The sequence below is a fragment of the Alternaria novae-zelandiae genome (genome assembly GCF_023758075.1).
Source record: "Alternaria novae-zelandiae strain BMP 2774 chromosome Unknown scaffold_25, whole genome shotgun sequence".
In the NCBI taxonomy this organism is placed as follows: domain Eukaryota; kingdom Fungi; phylum Ascomycota; class Dothideomycetes; order Pleosporales; family Pleosporaceae; genus Alternaria; species Alternaria novae-zelandiae.
In genome coordinates, this window is record NW_026056985.1 from 324,437 (window position 1) to 344,338 (window position 19,902).

Here is a 19,902-nt window from a genome sequence, read left to right on the forward strand (position 1 = left end):
CCCCCCCCCCCCCCCCCCCCCCCCCCCCCCCCCCCCCCCCCCCCCCCCCCCCCCCGAAGCAAGACATTTCTCGTCATAGCCTGGAGGTGTTCACAGATCTAAGTGGTTTGTGATTGAACCACGAAACTGTTGCGAAGGCACCAGGCTACCTTGAGGTATGTCCGGTCCAGGTGATCGAGTGGACAAAGATGTAGGGTAGTAGGGAGATGAGAGTATGATAGCAAAGGTCAGTACTTACGTAGTTCAACATGACGGTCTTGAAGCCTTGTTCTCTAAGAGTGCGGATAGCGCGAACAGAGCACCAGTCGAATTCGACCGAAGATCCGATACGGTAAACACCAGAACCGAGCACCATGACACCCTTATCGTTGAAGCTAATGTCATGCTCCTTGGCGTTGTACGTCAAGTAGAGGTAGTTGGTCACAGCGGGGAACTCAGCGGCGACTGTATCGATCTGCTTGACGACGGGGAAGATGCCAGCATCAACGCGCACGCGGCGCACTGCAAGCTCGTTGGAAGCCCAGAACTTGGCAAGTTGGCGATCGGAGAAACCCAACTGCTTGGCCTTCTTCAGCAAAGTCATGGTGATGTTGACGGTGTTGTAGCTCGCCATCGACTTCTCAAAGTCACTAAGAGACTTGAGGCGGCTGAGGAACCACTTGTCAATCTGAGTCATTTCCCAGATCTTGTCAACGCTGTAGCCAGCCTTCATGGCGTTGGCGATAGCGAACAGGCGCTGGTCTGAAGGTGTTTGCAGTTCCTGGTCGATCTCCATCAGGGCCGGGGTCTCGTTGAAACCAAGGTTACTGGGGTCGATCTCGCGAATGGCCTTCTGGATGGCTTCTTCGAACGTTCGACCGATACTCATAACCTCACCAACACTCTTCATGGATGAACCAAGGAGGGTGGACACACGAGTGAACTTCTTCAAGTCCCAACGAGGAATCTTCACAACGACGTAGTCGAGCGATGGCTCGAAGCAAGCACAGGTGGACCGTGTGACTGAGTTAGAGATCTCGTTGAGAGGGATGTTCAAACCGAGCTTGGCGGCGACGAAAGCAAGGGGATATCCGGTCGCCTTGGAAGCAAGAGCGGAAGAACGTGACAGACGAGCGTTCACCTCGATGATGCAGTACTCCTTCGAGAAGGGGTTCAGTGCGTACTGAATGTTGCATTCACCGACAACACCGAGATGGCGGATGACGTTCACAGCGGTCGTTCGGAGCATGTTGTAGTCAGTGTCGGACAGAGTTTGCGAAGGCGCAACTACGATAGAGTCTCCCGTGTGGATACCAAGGGGATCGAAGTTCTCCATGTTACAGACTGTGATGCAGTTGTCTCTGCAATCTCGGACGACTTCGTATTCGATCTCCTTCCAGCCCTTCATACTGCGTTCGATGAGGATCTGGGGGCTGGCAGCAAAAGCCTTGTTACAGAGGTCGAGCAGCTCTGGTTCATTGTTGGCGAAACCACTTCCGAGCCCACCAAGAGCGTAGGCAGCCCGGACAATGACAGGGAAGCCAATGTCCTTGACAACGCGCATAGCCTCCTCCACGTTGTTGGCAGATGCAGACTTGGCGCACTTCTCGCCAATCGACTCCATGCTGCGGGCAAAGAGCTCTCGGTCCTCTGTGGTGATGATAGTGTCGATGGGAGTACCGAGAACCTTGACGCCAAGGCCTTCGAATTCATCCTTGAGTTGGATACCAACCTGGAGGGCGGTTTGACCACCGAAGGTCACGTAGATGCCGTCAGGTCGCTCCTTCTGGATGATCTTGCGGACGAAGTCTGCGTTGACGGGCAGGAAGTAAACCTTGTCGGCAAGGCCCTTCGAAGTTTGAATAGTAGCGATGTTAGGGTTGATCAGGATGGTGTAGATTCCTTCTTCCTTCAAAGCCTTGATCGCCTGACTACCAGAGTAATCGAACTCTCCAGCCTGGCCAATGCTCAAACCTCCACTGCCGAGAACGAGCACCTTCTTGACGTCGACCCTGGGAGTGAGCTTCTTGTTCTCCTCAAAGGTGCCACCGGGGAATTCAACCGGCTTTGACAAGACTTCAGATGATGTCATGGCCTTCTGGATAGTGCTGATGAAGACATCGAAGAGGTATTCGGTGTCGCGGGGACCCGGGGTGTGCTCAGGGTGGAATTGCACACTGAAGTAGGGCCTGCGCTCGTGTCGGATGCCTTCGTTGCTACCATCGTTGGCGTTGACGAAGAGTTCCTCCCAGCCGTTGGGCAGTGTCTTGGAGTCTACGGCGTAACCGTGGTTTTGCGATGTAATGTGGCACTTGCCAGTAAGCAAGCTGGTGCAGGGGATGTTGGCACCGCGGTTACCGAACTTCATCTTGACTGTGTCGGCGCCAGCAGCTCGTGCGAGCAATTGGTGACCAAGACAGATACCAAAGATAGGTGTGCGGGCTTCGTCCATGGCAGTCTTGATGTGCTTGACGGTGGACTCCATCATGGCTGGGTCACCGGGACCATTGGAGATGAAAAGACCATCGTAGTCCTTGCCAGCAAGCTGAGGGAAGTCGTAGTCCCAGGGCACTTGCAGAACTTCGACTCCTCTCCGCACCAAACACCTGAGCTGGTTGTATTTGAGACCGACGTCAACGGTGACAACACGTACGGGGCGGCCGGAGGGATGCTTGAGGGCAGTGGCAGGGTCGGGCTTGTAGAGCTTGGGTTCCTTGATGGAGACTGTGCATGTGTTAGCGCGAATCTCTACGCGAGTTTGCTTGTTGTTTACCTTCAGCGACCAAGTTCTTCTGGTTGGGGTCGAGCCATTCGATTTGCTCGAAGCTGCTCCTCCAGTCCACCTCATCGTCAGCGAGAGTCTGGGTGTTTACTGCGCCGTTGGTGAGGCTGGTGGAGGAGGGGGATGGTCCGGTTCTCTGCATGAGGCGTCCCAACATGCTTCCCTCCTCTCGGATGCGCTTGGTCAGCGCTCGTGTATCGACGCCGGTAATGGCGGGCACGCCCTGCTCCTTGAGCCATGCGCCCAGCGAAGAGGTGGCCAAGTGGTGCGAGTATTCCTCGCCGGCGTATGTAGCGACTACCAAACCCGCAATGTGGATCTCGTTGGATTCAAAGTGGGCTGGGATGCCCTCGAGCAGACTGTCCATCTCCTCCCGCGATGGCACACCATAGTTGCCAACTAGAGGGAATGTGATGACCAAGATCTGGCCGCGGTAGGAGGGGTCGGTGATGGACTCAGGGTAGCCCACCATGCCCGTCTGGAAGACAAGCTCTCCGGAAATGCTCTTGTCCGCACCGAAGCTGTTTCCGAAGCAGACGTAGCCATCTTGAAGCTCGAGAGCCAAGTCGTGGCTTTGGTCGGGCTGGGGAGCCATAATTGAGGGTATAAGTGACAGCTCTAGGGCTATGGTACCCTTGAGAAGCGAGACTGCCAGGCAATTGTAGAGAAGAGAAGAAGTGAAGCCTCAGAAAAAAAAAGTTCGGAGCCTCACAGCAACGAAAAAACGTGAGCAGCCTAGCTGCCGCTGCATGGCGGGGTTGATTGGTCTGCCCCCCACCTTAGCGAATGACGAGTTAGTCGGCCTTTCTGTGGCTCGCCGAGCATTTTGACCAAAACTCTGGTAGTGAAGAAAATATTTTACGTTGATCTCTATCGGAGGTTGGTCTCTTCATCGTGCTGCTCAGAAGTGCTGAAGACGCCGTCGTAACGAATTTCTACCCTTGCCGTGGATGGCTTTGCAACAGAGTAAGCAAACCCCAAGGCTCGAACGGGCGAATGTCACATGCACTTGCGTCGAGATCAGCGCGCATGCAAATCTTCAACAAAGAGTTCGTGGGCGAGGACGCGCATGGCGGTGTGAAGACGAAGTGCATGTTTCGCCAAAGCTGCCAATCGTGCGTAGCGGGAACATCTTTAACGAGGTGGAGCGGTAAATGATCTGCACAGATCCAACGGCTCGCTCATGCGAGATGCCGTCACGGTCTGTCGTGCCTGTACGCGCAAAGGCATCTGTGAGGATGCGTGCTGCTATCGCAGACTCTGGTGATGGTGTTTTCCAGTCCGACAGCGGCTAGATGACAAATACGATCTAGCAATTATCGAAAAGACATGCAGGGCCACAAGCCTCGCCCTAGACGCGAGCGGCAGGGTAGCTGTCAGGGTGTTTATCGATCGCGATTGTCTAGATGCCTTTAGATCGCGGGATTCTTGACCGCATCAGACCGCATCGTGGGGGCTGCATCAGATGAGATGAGGGCGTGATGGTAGGTGTCTTCATCAGCTCGTCTCTCGTGTGGTGACATAGGACGAGGGCAGACTACCTGCATCAGGCATGTGGAGGAGGATCTGAGGTATTATATGTAGGCAGTCTGCACCCCAGAGTGCTAGCATACCCACTTCAGGGCAATCGTCGCGATGACGACTTTGAAAATGGCGCTTCGTCCCCCGGGCGAGTCTCACATGGCATTCTAGACATGCTTTTGGCGGCGCCCCGCGTTGCAGGGCCTGTCGGCATGTGGTCGACGGGCGCGTCTATTGGCTGCAGACGCGTCTGGCAGAGGAACGACGCGCGATAAGGATCGAGCCTTTCCCTTCTGCATCTTCTGTCGACGGCGACGAGGGCGCATGACGGGCTAGAGTTCGCAGGCGGTGAGGTCGGCGTGGCACGAAAGTAGGCAAGAGCCCTTTTCACGATCCTCCTGCTTGTGCTTCATTTCCCGTCGGTGATGAAACCTCGCACTCCCCACCCGACTCGCACCCCGTCCCTCTCCCCTACCTACGCCGACGCTGACGAGGAATCCCGTTTCCTTTAGAGGCTCGAGGTAGTGACATGTTCGCCTCATTCTTCCGCCAAAAGTCACGCCGGTCCTCTGAGACGACGCCTCTGCTTGCGGCCATCCAACGCTACCGCCGCCGCCAGAATGGACAGGACTCGGAAGACGACGAGGACGAGCAGGATGCCCTAGCGCAGTACGAAGGCGAGGATGATGACGAAGACGAAGACCGCCAGCGGGATGGACCCTTGCTGCCCGTCTTTTCTTCTGAAGTTTTGGGTAGGCGCGCAAATATGCTTGCTTCTGCATCGCACTGACAAGACCCCAGATCGCATACCCATCTACAACACCACGCATGCGATCCGCATAATCCTCGTCCAGCGATGCGAAACCACGCTGTCATGGGACCAGCTGCGCTCCCCGCAGGTGTCGCAGTTCCTCGTCAAGCCCATCCAGCAGCAGATTCGCTCCGACCAGTTCTCGCGCGGTCTCCTGTACTGCCTGCTCGCCAACTGCCTACAGTTCAAGAAGGAGGGAGAGGAGAACCCCGGCAATGTGGGCGTCAGCAAGACGCGGGCGCTCATATGCGAGCTGCTGGCTATGCGCCTGCTCAAGGAGTTCTCCACGCGCGAGCTCATCGATGCCCTCTCCTACGACTTCGACCCGCTCCAGGGCATGATGGTGCAGGGACGCGGCAACAACACCCCCGGCGGCGCAAACTGGTCGCGACAGGCCTACCGATCTGCGCGCATCTCCACCCTAGAGATCGCCATTCGCGCTCAGGCCAAGAAGTTCCTCGCCCATCCTCTGGTAGTGCGCCAGCTGGAAGCCATCTGGGCCGGCACCATCGTCTTCCACTCCGCAGCCGACAATCTACACCGGAAGCCAGACTCCCCTCAACAGCGCGGGTACAACATCCGCGATGATGCCTCCCCGCGAACAGGCCCGTCTCGTCGCATGTCGCCCACAAAGCCAGCGCCTCCACTCCCTCCGCCCGCTGCGCTCCTCCGCCGTACAGTGACCCTCTACGATCCCCACGATGCCTCCCTCTTCAAGCTCTCCCGTCTTCGTGTTCCCCGCTACCGTAACCTGTTCTCGACGCTTTCCTTCGCCATCATGCTAGGTCTTTTCTTGGCGGTGCTGGCTGAGAAGTCAGAGGACATCACAGCCCTCGAGGTTCTGTTCTGGTTCTGGAGCGCTGGATACATGCTTGACGAAGTGGTCGGTTTCTCCGAGCAAGGCTTCGGTCTATACATTATGAGTGTGTGGAATGCCTTTGACTTGGGTATCCTCCTCATGTTCATGGCCTACTACGTCCTGCGACTTTACGGAATCCTCATGCCCGATGTCAGTCGCCATAGCGTTGCCGCTATGGCATACGATGTACTTGGATCTACCGCTGTCCTACTCTTTCCTCGACTCTTCTCGGCACTGGATCATTACCGATACTTTTCGCAGCTGCTCATCGCCTTTAAGATGATGGCCATGGACTTGGTCGCGATTCTCGTTCTCATTGTGATAAGCTGCAGTGGTTTCTTCGTCGCATTTAGCCTGGCCTTCAAGAGAGATCTTGGTGCGTCAGACGCTGCCTACGCCATTTTTCAGCTGGTCATGGGTTTCACACCCGCCGCTTGGGATCTCTGGGGTGAGGTCAACTTCCTCGGCAAGACTATGCTTGCTCTGTTCCTCTTCATTTGTCACTTCCTTATCGTCACCATCCTGATCACGGTCTTGACAAACTCTTTCATGGCAGTCGTTAAGAATGCCGATGAAGAGCATCAGTTCCTCTTTGCCGTCAACACCATCTCCATGGTCAAGTCGGATGCTCTCTTCTCCTACATTCCGCCTACCAACATCATTGGATGGCTGTTGATCCCGCTCAAGTACACCATGTCCTTCAAGAAGTTCCTACGCATGAACCGGCTTGTCATCAAGCTGACCCATCTTCCTATTCTGTTCGTAATCTTCTTTTACGAGCGTGTTCTTCTGTCACATCTATCATACGGTCCAACTGATCTGGTTGAACAACGGGGTCGGGCTGAATCCAAAGCGCCTGTGCCTGCGTTCAGCATCCGAGGCCCTACTGAGCTGTTCAGTCCGCGCCTGCGCGAGCCATCCGTCACTACCTTCCAGAAGGACCAGGCACTCGAGGAGGTGTTCCGGCGACCTTTCCGCGACTCTAGCTTCCAACCGACTCCCCGCTACCCAACACCTAGGAGGAACTCGGGCAACGTCGTATCCGATTGGATGAGGAAAATGGGCGATGATGATGAGAACGAACCACCTCAGGACGACTCGCGGTCAGTTTTGGACCGACTTGAAGGGCCCAATAGGCCACATCTTCGGCGAACGAAGACCGCCGGCCAGCCAAGGCGTAGGCACCCACTCGCTACCAGGACGGTGGTTTCTGACCCTGATGACGCTGGGACTCCATTGACCCCAGCTATAGCAGAGGAAGAAGAACCAGATCTGAGTCTGGCTATGGTCATGGAGGAGGTGCCGCAGCAGACGGATGCTGATGGAGACGACGAGGATGACGACGCAAGTTCTGATCAGCAAGTTACTCCACGGATTGAGGCAAGCCAGAAAGACAGCAAGAGGCCTCAGACAGGATACCAATCTTCTGAAGACGAGTCCTTCCAAACGCCAATGACTGTCTTGCCCAAGTCGCAAAGCCGTACACCCGCCATTGTGGCGTCGCCCTCTGATTCCAGCTTCAAATCGAAAACGCCTTTGTCGCCCAGTAAGAGGCGATTCAAACCGGGACATGCCCGTAACACTTCCACAAGCACGATCCTCTTCAGCCCTGTCAAGGAGAATATGAACGTTTCCCGGGCTCCATCCCCCGAAAAGCGACCAAGGACAGGCGTTCGCAGTGGAACAGCCACTGGTACCGCCACTCCCGGACGTCTCGACGGTTCGAGTGGCACAGGTGCCAAAACTCCAAAGCGTACTAGTGTCCCACCTCTTGCGGCTCCTTCTCGTCCTCGTGCCATTATGCCACCACGCGGGATATCGTCCAACCTGCTGTCTAGAAGCCACGGAGCACGCGAGCCTTCGTTCAACGCTATTGCCCTGGATCTGGCGTCAGACCTTGGAGACAACAACCTTAACCCCAACTTTGGCAACCTCAACGGACTACCTGCGTCGTTCACCACACAGTTCGAGATGGCTGCTAGGATGAAAGCACACGAGATGCAGAAGGGCAGCGACAACGACTCGGAGTCCAACCGCATGAGCAGGATCATGCTTGCGCGAATGACTACACTCGAGGAAGGCTTCCGTGACATGCTTCAGGAAGTCAAGGGACTCAAGCAAGGCGAGAGTCAGATTGGCAGTCGCGGTACGCAATCGCCGCCGAATGAGCTGGCTGCGAAGAAGAAGGGCAAAGCGAAGAAGAAGATGAGTATCCGACGAAGTGACGAGGAGCCAAGAATGGGCTCCAGTCTATAAAGAAGTAATGATGCCGCATGTGGCGCACTGCATATCTCGGTGTTTTGATTATTATCGCGCATGGCTTGCGTCTGGTACTTTGGGACTGGCATAACTGTTTCGACGATACCCCATGGGTATTTTTCATGTCTGATCAGCGGCGTTATTGTCTGGTTCAGCGAGCATTGTTCATGTCCTGCTCTTGTATCATTAGTTCTCGTTGTTCTTCATCATGGTCTGATCGTAATTTCTAGTTCAAATACAGTGGTATTGTAACATTATGGCTTGTATATCCTGCGATTACTTCCGTCACTTCATATGTTGCTCGCTCTCTCAATGCACTCCAATCTCACAAATACGCCCCGATCGAGTTTCTTTCTCCTGTGTTCTCGTTCTGTCGCTGGATCTAGAAGGAGAGTTTGATGTCAGCGTAACTTCTTCACGCAACTTCGCAAGGAAGCTCACTTTGTGGTTCATGAGAATATGCCAGGCAGCCGCGATGGTAGAGATGATCATCATCGCGATGAGGGTGAGTAGCTCAAGGATTTCGCTTCGTGTCCAGACTGTCGAAGACATGGTTATATAGGCTTGCGGGAGTCGCGAATGGAGTACGATTATTTATGATCGTATTGGCCGCTGTGGTGAGAAGTAAGATGTCTGTATACCCGAGCCCAGAGATATACAGGCATATATGTAGTTATTACGTACGCTGGTTTGAAGCCATTCCGGTGGCTACCCAACATATCGATGACTACCCGGATAACATATCGATGTCAAATTGTCTTAGAGGGATGTGTCTTGGCTATACCTATTGCGAGTGTCGGAACAAGACGAGGGACACCACTCAGTTAATCGCTAGACCAATTCGAGATGTCGGAAGGAGATTCTTGCTCAGAGGCTAGAAGTCTTTGCTACACAAGTCATATAACGGGTTCTGTATGGTAAGGCAGGCGATGCGGCGCTAGCGCGGATGCGGTCGTCGGAGTGAAGTCTAGGCTGCTTTGAGATGTCGGAACCTCGAGCCAAGACGACAACGTGCAGGTGGCTGCAGAACGCTGCGCGTTGGCCTTCTGTATCCATGCGCACTTCGGCAGGTGGCTCATCGCTGACCTGCTGTCAACGATGTCGCTCGCTCCTATAACATGTCTGCATGTCCGCTCTTCAGGCTGCGGTTTTGCTGTTCACCTCAACCGTCTCTCTTTCGCATACACATTATCTAGCTAGCCTCGCTACTCGTGCCATCGCACCTGCCCAGGCAATCAGTCTCGTCAATACGTTTCAGCCCACAAGCGAAATCCATATGGAAGATGGCGATCCAGCTACGAATGACCAGTACTTTCCCGAGTTCGACGGACTACATGCAGTCACTGCATTCGAAGGACACCTTATGACCGAGCTGCGTATGAACTCATCCGAGCAGTTGTCTGAGAGGCATCATGGCATGTTCCATCCATCATGCGCAAACTTACTACTTCCTCTGAACCAGCCCTCAGTACCTGAACAACATACGCTGGAAAGCGACATGCTCTTCACGCCAGATATGAGCCAGGATCACTATTCGACTTCGACGCATCATGACACAGTTACCGAATCCCAAGAGCTTGTGAGTTCAATCATACCTCAAATTACCGGTACTTGAACCGCTAATGATATCATTGTCCAGATGTCCGGGGATATGATCACTAACTGCAGTGTCTACTCGCAAGCCACTACCTTCTCAATTTTCCAAGACGGCTCTTTTGAGCAAATGGAACACGATATTTCCTATGCGAGTCCTCTCGTAGAAATGCCTGGCTACAACGGATTCCCACTTAATACGACACGTTTTACCTCCATGTCCCATTCGGATTCCCCTTTCAGTAATTGTCAAGCCAACGGCCATACTTTTATATGTCAGGAGACGTACCACAGTGACTTCAACTTGCGTATGGCACTTGCTGGTAGCGCTGACCATGGATGGCCGAGACTACAAGACGATAATGTTGATACCTGGGATCAATCCATCAGCTTCAGCATGCCGCCTGGTAATGGGATTTGTGTCCTCCCGCCAGCATCAAGCCCGTTACCCCAGCAGTTTACAAACTCTACGTCGTTACTTTCACCCACGTGGCCGATGGCCTGGCAATTCGCGAACTCTGCTCCTGTACAACAGCCATCGGCTCAGGGGAGCGCTTTGCCCTCTAAACGCAAGCGACACATCTCCAATGATGTTGATCAAGACTTTTTGCTTCGTGATCGGAAGCAGCGCGTGTCGAAACGAGCGAGAATACCACTATCATCTGTCAACATCGTTTCATTCAAAGATGAGAAGAAGACCCGCGTCACGAGACAACGTCGCACAGAGTCAGAAAAGAAGAACATACAGGAGCTCGCTCTTCTAGGTGGCTCTTGTACACGGTGTGAGCATGCAAAGAAGAGGGTACGTTTCCTTACATCTCACAATGTCGCAAACATGGCTGATGAATCATGACTAGTGCGAGAAACAAACACCCTGTGCCGGGTGTGTAAAGTTCTGGAACCCACGTTTTAACGAATCGGCGTCCAACGCAAAGCGGGCTGGGTCCGTGTCTGCCGTCAAGCATTCTGGTATGGACGTACGCACTATCATGTATAATAACGCCACTGACAGTCCTTGTAGTTATTGTAAAACGAATGAAAAATGCGCTGATTCACGTATACGACAAGATGAACGCAGTCCGCAGATCTGCATTCAATCTACCAAAATTCCTTTCGATCTTAAGCGCCTTACGCCAAATGAGAGGAAGTTCTTGCAATTTGTCTTAGGAGACTTGCCAATAAGGACGATAAAATATCTTGGATGCTACTCTTACATGATCGGGATCATCGGCCGCACGCAGAGCCTTGAAGATCAATATTCCGAATCAAGATTATTGCCCACCATTCGCGACCAATGGCATATAATAGAGAACTCGGCTACCTTCTCTGCACGGAACGAGACTCGCCTATCGCAATACAGTGACGAATATACGTATGTGTCCAACATAAGCCATTATTTGTTCGGCCTGCGCGCGCCGCCGATACCCCGTCTAGCATATTGTCTGAAAAGGAAGAATATTGACGTTCTAGCTCGGGACGTTAAGCGGTTTCTCGAGTCGTACCCTTCTCCACCTCTTCTAAAGGATATGATGGGCAGTCGCTTCAATCTCAGCCCATGTTGCCCAAAGCTATTTCGCCTTATGGTGTTACTTGCACGCAGCGTGTATGGAGTCTTTGCTCACACATATAAAACATCAATGGGTTCCTATACTATCTGTGTCGACTCTTCTTCAACCGCATTTCGTTCTGGTATGCTGGTAGCGCCTTTCATCATTTTGAGAATCAAATACGTGCGTCCCTCCCGACAGATACTACGAGCAACGGGTTGGCTCACGGTTCCTTCTTTCCGCCCTTTGGAACATGAGGTATCCATCATTGATGGTCGGCCTAATACTATTGCTGGGCGTTGTGCGGAATTTCAGGCCGCACGTTGGTGGAGAATTCCTTCGCTTCCCTATTGCGAGAAGGACTTCACCCTCGATTGTTGCTCGACTTGGCATGCTGCACCTTGTTTGGACTACTTTCAATTGGCGCAATCCATGTTCAGAACGACGATCAAGTCGGAGGTTGAAAAGGTGGAATCTGAGCTGGAGCTGGAGCTGGCACAGCTGGAACTAGAACACCGTGGCTGTTCATGCCACTTGTGTGTATCTCTGTAGACGAGTTTCACTTGTCTGGTATATATGGGAGCTCTTAGTACACACGGTACCGAAGTGCGTTATCGCCAACGTTCTGGCAGCGTGCATATCAGGAGTTAGAAGCAGCTATAGAACACTATCCAGGTATACTCCACACTACCTCGCTTACGTCTGGCACTCCCACTCGCCTTGACCATGCATGATAGATTCTTTGCTCCTCTTCTTTGTTTGGCTCGCCTTCAAACCTCTCTTCGTTGACCTCCAAACGCCATTATCTCGTCCAAATCTCTTCAGCAGTATACTTGCGATTGTTCGATATTCGCGGAACTCGGATATGTTGAAACTCCCTGGTTGTCGAAATTCTGTGCGCTACTACTCCGCCGACTATCCAAGCTCCCAAAAACGGTTCCTTTATATCGATTGGCGATAACGCAGGGAAAGGACACTGGTGTACTTGTATTGTTACAATGAAAAAGAGGCATTGCCGGCTTAAGATCTATTTTGGCTCGTCCGTGGGCAGGGAAATGCTGTACAGTTAAACTAGAGGTCTACATTGCCTCCGAGATACCTAGGTAGTCTTGGCTTAGTCTCTGGTACCAATTTAGACGGCAGCGCACCTGTTCACTTTTTGTTTCCATTCTACAAGCTGGTGGTGTGAGACCAAGACGGTAGTAAGAGTTCGGAGCTCAAAGTCTAGGCTTCATCCCCTGAATATCACTTTGGACCTTTTTCAGGGTCCATCGGTCCAGAATGCAAGAACACGCACGTACGTGTTGCGCAAACCACCTCACTCCTTGTCGACGAGTTCATAGCCACATCTATATTTGTTCGAACACCAGACGTTCTAGAATCTAGAGAGTGGGTCGCGCACCTAAATGAAGCAATCGATCTGACGCCGAAAGCATGTCGTGCGTTGTGACGCGCGCCCTTCCCCACAGGCACCCTACCTAGTATTCTGCGGGCAATCGGCGCAGGGGAAAGCTAGCCAGTTCCACGGTTCGTACGATGGAGCGATCCGTGGACTTCCATAATTAGTTTCCAAGACTCAGTTGAACCCTTACTCTTAAGTTCTCGTTTGCACCCTCAATTGCTTGACAGTTTGCTATTGCCATTTTACTAGAGTCAGAAGCGTTAAACGATCGATCGTCCCCGCATCCGACATCTTGCTCAAAGAAACCGGAACATTTACCCCGCAAATCATCGCAAGCCTCACACGACCCTCCCAAGGTTACAGCACACACGGCACACGGCATACGCACAGCGGAAGAAACAATATGGCGCCAATGAACAAGACACCTAGCGAAGAAGGTACGCACCTCCCTCATCGAGCACTTTCGTGCGCCAAACGTCCAATTGGAGAAGCTCCGACTAACACACCGTCACCCCAGAAATCGCAAACACCCTCGGCAACCTTGAGCTCTCAGCCTCGCATCCCCAGAAAACCGCGCAGAAGCCCAAATCCAAGCCCGTCGCAGATAGCTGGGAAGCCGAACTCAGCGGGTCGGATACTGAGACTGAGGATGTAGACCTCGGCAAGTCTGCAGAGAAGGGCTCACCACACGATTCTCTACAACCCTTGAGCACCACCACATCGCGCGATAACCCGCCAAACCCGCCGCCGCCTACACCTGCCAGCCCCACGCAGTTCGAATACCCGGACAATGTCCCGTACAACTTAAATTCCAGTTTGAGCGATAGTGGGAGTAGGAGCTCGAGCAGAGGAGGCCCAGATAAACGACCAGAGAAGACAACGTCGGTAGCTGGGAGGATGATTGCGGGTGCGTTGGGTGTTAGAGCGCCGAAGAGGACTGAGGAGGAGAGGGAGTATGACCGCGTTATGCGGGAGAAGGAGAGGAAGAGGAGAACCGAGGAGAGGGAGAGGGAGAAGAAGGAGGCTGAGGAGAGGGAAGCCAGGAAGAAGGCTGTTTGGGATGACTAGAACCGTTGAACGCTCCTATGCTCAGACTGTCCTCGGCATGTAGTTTTAGTATTGATGTACACACAGTCTACGAAGATGTGTAAATTAGATGTAAATAGTTTACCTGATATTGACGAAACATGGAAGTGGTAGCTTGTTATTTTCACAGCAGATGGGGTTATTGAGCACCAATTTTACTCCATGTCAGACTGAACCTCTTCTTCGCTCGAGATTCCATGAGCACCGATCTTCATCTGCCGTACATTGCTGCTAGGTCCAAAACGCGTGCATATAAGTCATAGAAAGTATGTAGTAAATTCAATCCCTCTCGCTTATGGCGCACCATCAGCTAATACGTGAAGACTCAAATCGCGCCGCAAGGGCGGTCTTGGTAAATCCGTGACGCCCGAACCCATAGTATCATATGTGAAAGCAAAACCCATGCCTCTTTTCCGCCATCGCCGCCGCTGAAAGCAATCGTGTCCTCGTAGGTCTTCGGCAGGTCGCACTCGTGGGTATACAAGGTGACGGCCTAACCACTAGGTGTCGAGATTCAGTGCAGCTGTAAAGACTTCTGCACACTGTCGCGGAGGGTCGCCGGTCAGCAGCCACCAATCTGCTCCTGGTGGACTTCAAGGGTGTCGCCGTCCTGCATGTCGAGCTGTGTCGCGTTAGCAATTTTCCGAGAAGCGCAGCCTTTCGCTGTATGTAGACGACTGCAATTCTCTCACGTACCGTGTCTGGGTTGTCCGCGGCTGTTACGCGCTGGCCGTCGAACAGGAATCGCACGCTTGAGATGTTCTTTCCCTGACGGTCGCAGAAGGCGTTCATGAGTTTGCCAAGGGCAGTGGTGCGCTTGATCTTGAAGAAGACCTCGTTGTTGTTATCGGTGACCTTGATGTTGAGGTGCTCGCTCTGGCCACCGTCTTCAGGCTTCTGCTGCACGTTGGGCGAACCGTTGTCAGACATTTTGAGGCGTGGGAGGTGCGTGGGCGTCTAGGTGAGATGTTGAGTCGCAGAGCGGTCGAGTAGGGCTGTTCGGCGAGGTCAGTTGGCTGTCCAGCGGAAGCGGTGGAGAATGAGGAAGCGCCGTTTCGTCGTAGGGGAGGCTGCTTTATATAGTGCGGAGATAGCCGTACCTTAATACCGGCGCACTGGTGCTGATTACGTCGGGTGATGGAAGACTCTCGTGAGGCTGGGCAGACGCGTCGGGTGTATGTAGGAGCGGTGGCAACGCGTGAGGAGTTCTGTGCAGGAGGAAAGCGCAACGACGACGAGGTGGGAGCACTGAGAATTAGTGGGGTCTCGCTCTCAAAGCATTGGCCAGCCCTAACCAACCGGCTTCACCTTCATCACCTTTACCTGCACGACATAACTCGTCTCACGTGTTCTCTTACCAAGTCACTATCTTTTCTGCCTCTGGATTTTTGCTTTTACAAAACTTGCATATCGAATCTTGCATCGCTGCGGCCGTTGGCTATTTTCACAATGGTATGCTCATGATGTCACGCTTATGGAACCGGCGGCGAGTACCAAATTGACGAGGCACAAGGGAGAAATGGAAAAGGACTTGAGGACAGATCCTCCGTGTCATCCTAGAGCATGTGCAATTCAAAGTGTGTATCTAGTCAACTTGTATCATACTGAGCTAAGTGGTAGACTGCATACAGAAGAACGATTACAACGAGGAGAAGTGCAGAAAAGAGGTATGCATCCAAGTCTCACAGAGGAGCCATTGAACACAGAACGACATTGAACGCAGCCTGACCAAGACCAGGTTGATGCGCTATACGAGTGCTGCAACGCCTTCTACAAAGAGCAAGGAGAGAATGCAAGCACTGTGAGCTGTCCGAAATATACCCTCCTTAAGTGAGTCTCGAGATCCGTTCAACTCATCCGCAGTTCTAACGACACCTCAGACTCAAGATGGAGCAGCGTGCGAAAGGGATATCATAGCATCTAGCAGACTGTTGTCTTCATGTTCCGTGTAATTATAGCCGTGTAACAGAACAAATCAAAACGCCTGGAGCTTCTTTCTGCGATCGATACTGGATCCTCGGCCTCTCGATGCAAACGTTTTCAGTCACTAGCAGTGTCGCGACGGGGCACGGTTTTTCTGAAGTCGACGGTACGTAGTTCGCGTCCAGATGGTATCCGCTGTCGTCTGGCTCATGCATATTGGAACGCCAGCTACAGCGAACATCATGGGTGTGCGTTTTCGCCAGGGTACATTCATGGGAAAGGAGCTCCCTCGCGAGGCTGGCGCATCGATATGTACAAGACGAAATGGCCAGACGAAGAAGCACCAGGAGAAATTCGGGTGCCGTTCGAGAACACGCTCGTTAGCTCATGAGATGTATCACTTCCTATATCATCCGCACTGTCATTCCCCACTTGGGAGTCCAGCCAGGTTACCAGAAAGCGCATTGATCTAGGACAGCACGAGCGCGTCATGAGAAATTGAAGATTCCTGACGAGACTCTAAAGGCGCCGTCCTGTGAAAACATTGTGCCGAGAGACTCTGGGTAAGGGCAGATTTTGAGTTTTATGTTCACTAGCGCGCCGAAGCTTGGCGACGCGCTAAGGGCAGGGACCGTCGGCGCGCGACTTGTGTTTTGTGATGGACTTGGGGCAGTCAACCACGAGCATCGCAGCTCCCAACACGTCATTGGGGCGCGTCTGATCAAGCACCGCTGAGACTGTCTCATCGCCTTCTTCCCGCCATTCCGGATTCATACTCTTCCCACCCGCCATGGCTTCACGATCATTATCGCGTCAGTCGCAGCCGACTGCAGCTCAGGTAAGTCATCAGAGAGATCCTGCTGTCTCCCGAGACACCTCCAACTTCGTTCCAATGGGGGCTGACATTTCATCCAGTCCAACAACAACAATGCGCTCCTTTTCGGAACATCCCGCGCGACGAACGGCGCCAAACCCAACGATCCGCTACAACCGCTGCGCGCAATGGCCGAACGTGTAGGGAAAGAGGTGGAGAAGTTCGCTGAGCGAGTAGACCACTGGCATGTCCATGGAAACGAATCGAAGAAAGCCAAATACCAGACCACGGTCAAGCTGGTCGGCAAGTTCCAAGACGTTGCGGAATCACACGTGAAGGAGTTGAAGCGAACGACCGAAGCGGAGAACAAGGGAAGCCTCAGCAAGACTGTTCGTCGACAAATACAGACTATGGCAGATGCATCAGACAACCCAGGCCAGAGTCTGTTCGGCCAGTCGTCCCAATCTGTCATTTCATCCATCGAACCCAGCGCCGCCTCCGTCTCCGCGAACGTTCGAGAATTACGAGAATGGCAGGCTGAGCTTGCGACATGGAAATTGTTGAAGCTGGTCATCGAACATTACAACCCCGAGCCTGGTACCGATTCAGCTGCCGAGAAGCAAGCGCAACTGGAAGAGGTTGGGGGAACTGCGAGATACTGCAAGAATAGTGAGATCTGGGATCGCTTTCTGCTGGAGGACGACCAGGCGAAAGAGAAGGCACTTGTTCTTCGCTGGCTAGAACAAACAGCGCGCGACAGTGACAGCGATGTCAAGGCGATTATTACAGGGCTCGAGGAACACTCCGGAAAGGGCGCGCACACATGGACCAGCGGATGGTTGGAGACCAAGACAAAGATCAAGCAGGCGAAGCGCATGGACGACATAGACCAACCTCTGAAGCCGATCAACTCGAATCTCAAGACCTCAGACAGGACTGCGAATCTCGTTACCCAACTGGACCCGGACGCTCCTTCTAGGCAGAAGCGCGCACTCGAACGGAGCGACGAGTACTATGAGCGCTCTCTCTGGATGGTCGCATACGAAATGATGCGACGGGGACTCCCCTGGAAGACAATCGTCGACTGGTGCTATGAGCGAAACGAGTCGTGGCGCGGTGTTAGCATTGGAGCTGCGTACGAGGGCCATCCTGAAGGTGGCCCGAATGTCGCTGGACCGACGGTTGGCTATCTGTTCCGCCGCATGGCCTTCTACGCCGCAAGGGGGGCTCGGATACCATACGAAGGCGCTGTATATGGGCTATTGAGTGGAGACTTGAAGCAAGTACAGACGGTCTGCAGGTCTTGGGACGACCATCTATATGCGCACTATAACGCACTCCTTCTCTCGCGATTCGACTCATATCTCCAGAAGAAGCACCCGAATCGAGTGACAGAGAGCATGACTCAGAAGTTTCTGTTCCAGGACGCCGTCGCCAATATCGGAGAGTGGGAGAAATCACCGGAAAAGGTGATGAGCCTTCTCAAGCAGCAGAAGAGCACGGCAGCGCAAGCGGTCTCCCCGATCAAACTCATCCAGAGCGCGCTAATTGGCAGAGACGCTGATGATCTGATGCTGAAGGTCGGCGTGGCTATTGCAGACATGTTCGACAAGGACGAGCGACCTCACAGTCTCATCATACACCCAGACTCACCAGAAGAGGACCGAAGCCCCATCCCCGCCGGCGACCATCGCACATACCACGCAGAGCCATATTACCAGGCCCTTGCGAAAGATCCACACGCTTTCCGCATTATTGTCCACATCTTCATTGTCCTTCGTAACGGATTACACACGCTTTTCGAGGACACACACCAGGACAAGAAATTCTTAGCTATGGACAATGTCATCGCAGCTTACATCGAATTCTTGCGCCTCACCAAACGATTCGATACTATACCACTATACGCCGCGCAACTCATCCCCGAACGAGCAGCCTACAGCCTTGCGCGCGTGCTTCCCGATATCAAGAACAGCTCTGAGCAACGACACTCCGTTGCGCTGATGGAGTCATACCGGATTGATGTTGTCCAAGTCATTTCGCAGAGCTTCACGTTTGCTTCGCGGGATAGTGGATTTACGCACTTCACCAACGATGGCTATGGCGTTATCACCAACCCCATCAGGCGGTTTAACATATTGGAGAAGATTACACTTCCGACCGAGCAGCTGCTATGGCCAGGCGTGCGTGTCAAGCGTACGTTCGACGGTGCTGAAATAAGCCCACAAGACGAGGTTGTTATCGATTCGGTGCAATGGTACAGCTATGTCGCAAAGGATTTCGAGAAGACGTTTGCACACTTGCAGAGTGCGCTGATCATCTTCCTTCGTAAGTCACGTCTAACATGCACAAACAGAAACTTGCTGACATATCATTCAGTTAATGGTCGGCTTGCCGCCGCTGAGAAGGTCATCGGCGATCTTAGCGTCGAGACACTGTCTCTTTCTAGGACAGAAGCCCTGCTCGGCTACCCCTTCGATTTCACAATGCCAGGAGCAGAGGAGCAGGATGAGCAGCGATTGCATGAACACCGTGACAACCTGTCTACTGCTGACCGAGCCGCCGCTATTCCCATGGCTAAACTGCCCAGCGCAGACCGGCACAGGAGGACGGTGAACGCGATGCGTCAGAGTAGCACTTCATACTACACACTTCAGCAGATTGTACGCTTACTGGTCCTCTTCCGCGAATGGCGTGAAGAGGAGCAGACACTCATCCAGTCAGTCAATTATCTCTTCCCTCTTCTAAACACACCAACTAACACCCGCTACAGAATCCGCGCCGAACGCAAGAAAGACGGGGCCTCTGCGAAACACAAGCCCGATATCCAACGCACGAGAGCGCTCCTAGACTCGATATCAAACGTCTTCGACACCCTCATCCCCGCCATCTCCGATGCCTCCGCCGCCGACCCTGAATACCTCACAAGTAAGACCTGGGAGTCGATGAAGGCCTACATACCAGACATGATCCTCGCATACCTCTCAGTCCTGCAAGCAGCGGCTTGGTTCCTGAACAAGGACCCCGCCATCAAGGCTATGGAGGTCGCTGTTGTAGTAGCGGATAGGAGTAACGAGTGGGTGCAGAGGTGCCTTCTAGAGACAGGCAGGATGAGCGAAGTACTGGAGTGCTTAGCGGCTGTATCGAAATGCATGTTGAAGTTGACCGAGGGTGGTAAGGAGAAGGGCAACAAGAAGAGGGGCGGAAAGGGCGAGACGCTTAGGTTGTGGGATCTGGGTGCACGATAGATTATGTTTACGCGGAGTTGTAAGATATCGAAGGGAGCAGGAAATAATGTAGTATGCGTGTGCATTATTTTTGAAGCG

At 53.2% G+C, this 19,902-nt stretch overlaps 5 protein-coding genes across 5 annotated transcripts in view; 3 read left to right on the forward strand and 2 right to left on the reverse strand.

The window, feature by feature from the left end:
• Positions 1–3,356, reverse strand: part of J4E88_009657 (uncharacterized protein) — a gene marked incomplete at both ends in the record, with an annotated part of 6,124 nt that extends 2,768 nt beyond the window's left edge. The window contains 2 exons of the mRNA XM_049403256.1: positions 239–2,703; positions 2,753–3,356. Coding sequence (XP_049251030.1) covers positions 239–2,703; positions 2,753–3,356 — 3,069 coding nt within the window. The remainder of the gene's footprint in view (positions 1–238; positions 2,704–2,752) is intronic.
• Positions 3,357–4,811: 1,455 nt separating this feature from the next.
• J4E88_009658 (uncharacterized protein) lies at positions 4,812–8,208 on the forward strand (the record flags this gene model as incomplete). The annotated part of the gene is made up of 2 exons (XM_049403257.1): positions 4,812–5,034; positions 5,084–8,208. 2 exons carry the CDS (start codon positions 4,812–4,814, stop codon positions 8,206–8,208), a joined length of 3,348 nt encoding a protein of 1,115 aa, XP_049251031.1.
• Positions 8,209–12,785: 4,577 nt separating this feature from the next.
• Positions 12,786–13,821, forward strand: J4E88_009659 (uncharacterized protein; the record flags this gene model as incomplete). The annotated part of the gene is made up of 3 exons (XM_049403258.1): positions 12,786–12,790; positions 13,117–13,190; positions 13,271–13,821. 3 exons carry the CDS (start codon positions 12,786–12,788, stop codon positions 13,819–13,821), a joined length of 630 nt encoding a protein of 209 aa, XP_049251032.1.
• A 580-nt stretch (positions 13,822–14,401) lies between these two features.
• On the reverse strand, positions 14,402–14,769 carry J4E88_009660 (uncharacterized protein; the record flags this gene model as incomplete). Its single annotated transcript, XM_049403259.1, has 2 exons — positions 14,402–14,461; positions 14,536–14,769. The coding sequence occupies 2 exons, from the start codon at positions 14,767–14,769 to the stop codon at positions 14,402–14,404; spliced, it is 294 nt and encodes a 97-aa protein (XP_049251033.1).
• A 1,783-nt stretch (positions 14,770–16,552) lies between these two features.
• On the forward strand, positions 16,553–19,824 carry J4E88_009661 (uncharacterized protein; the record flags this gene model as incomplete). The annotated part of the gene is made up of 4 exons (XM_049403260.1): positions 16,553–16,600; positions 16,678–18,904; positions 18,956–19,295; positions 19,350–19,824. The coding sequence occupies 4 exons, from the start codon at positions 16,553–16,555 to the stop codon at positions 19,822–19,824; spliced, it is 3,090 nt and encodes a 1,029-aa protein (XP_049251034.1).
• Positions 19,825–19,902: the final 78 nt, after the last annotated feature.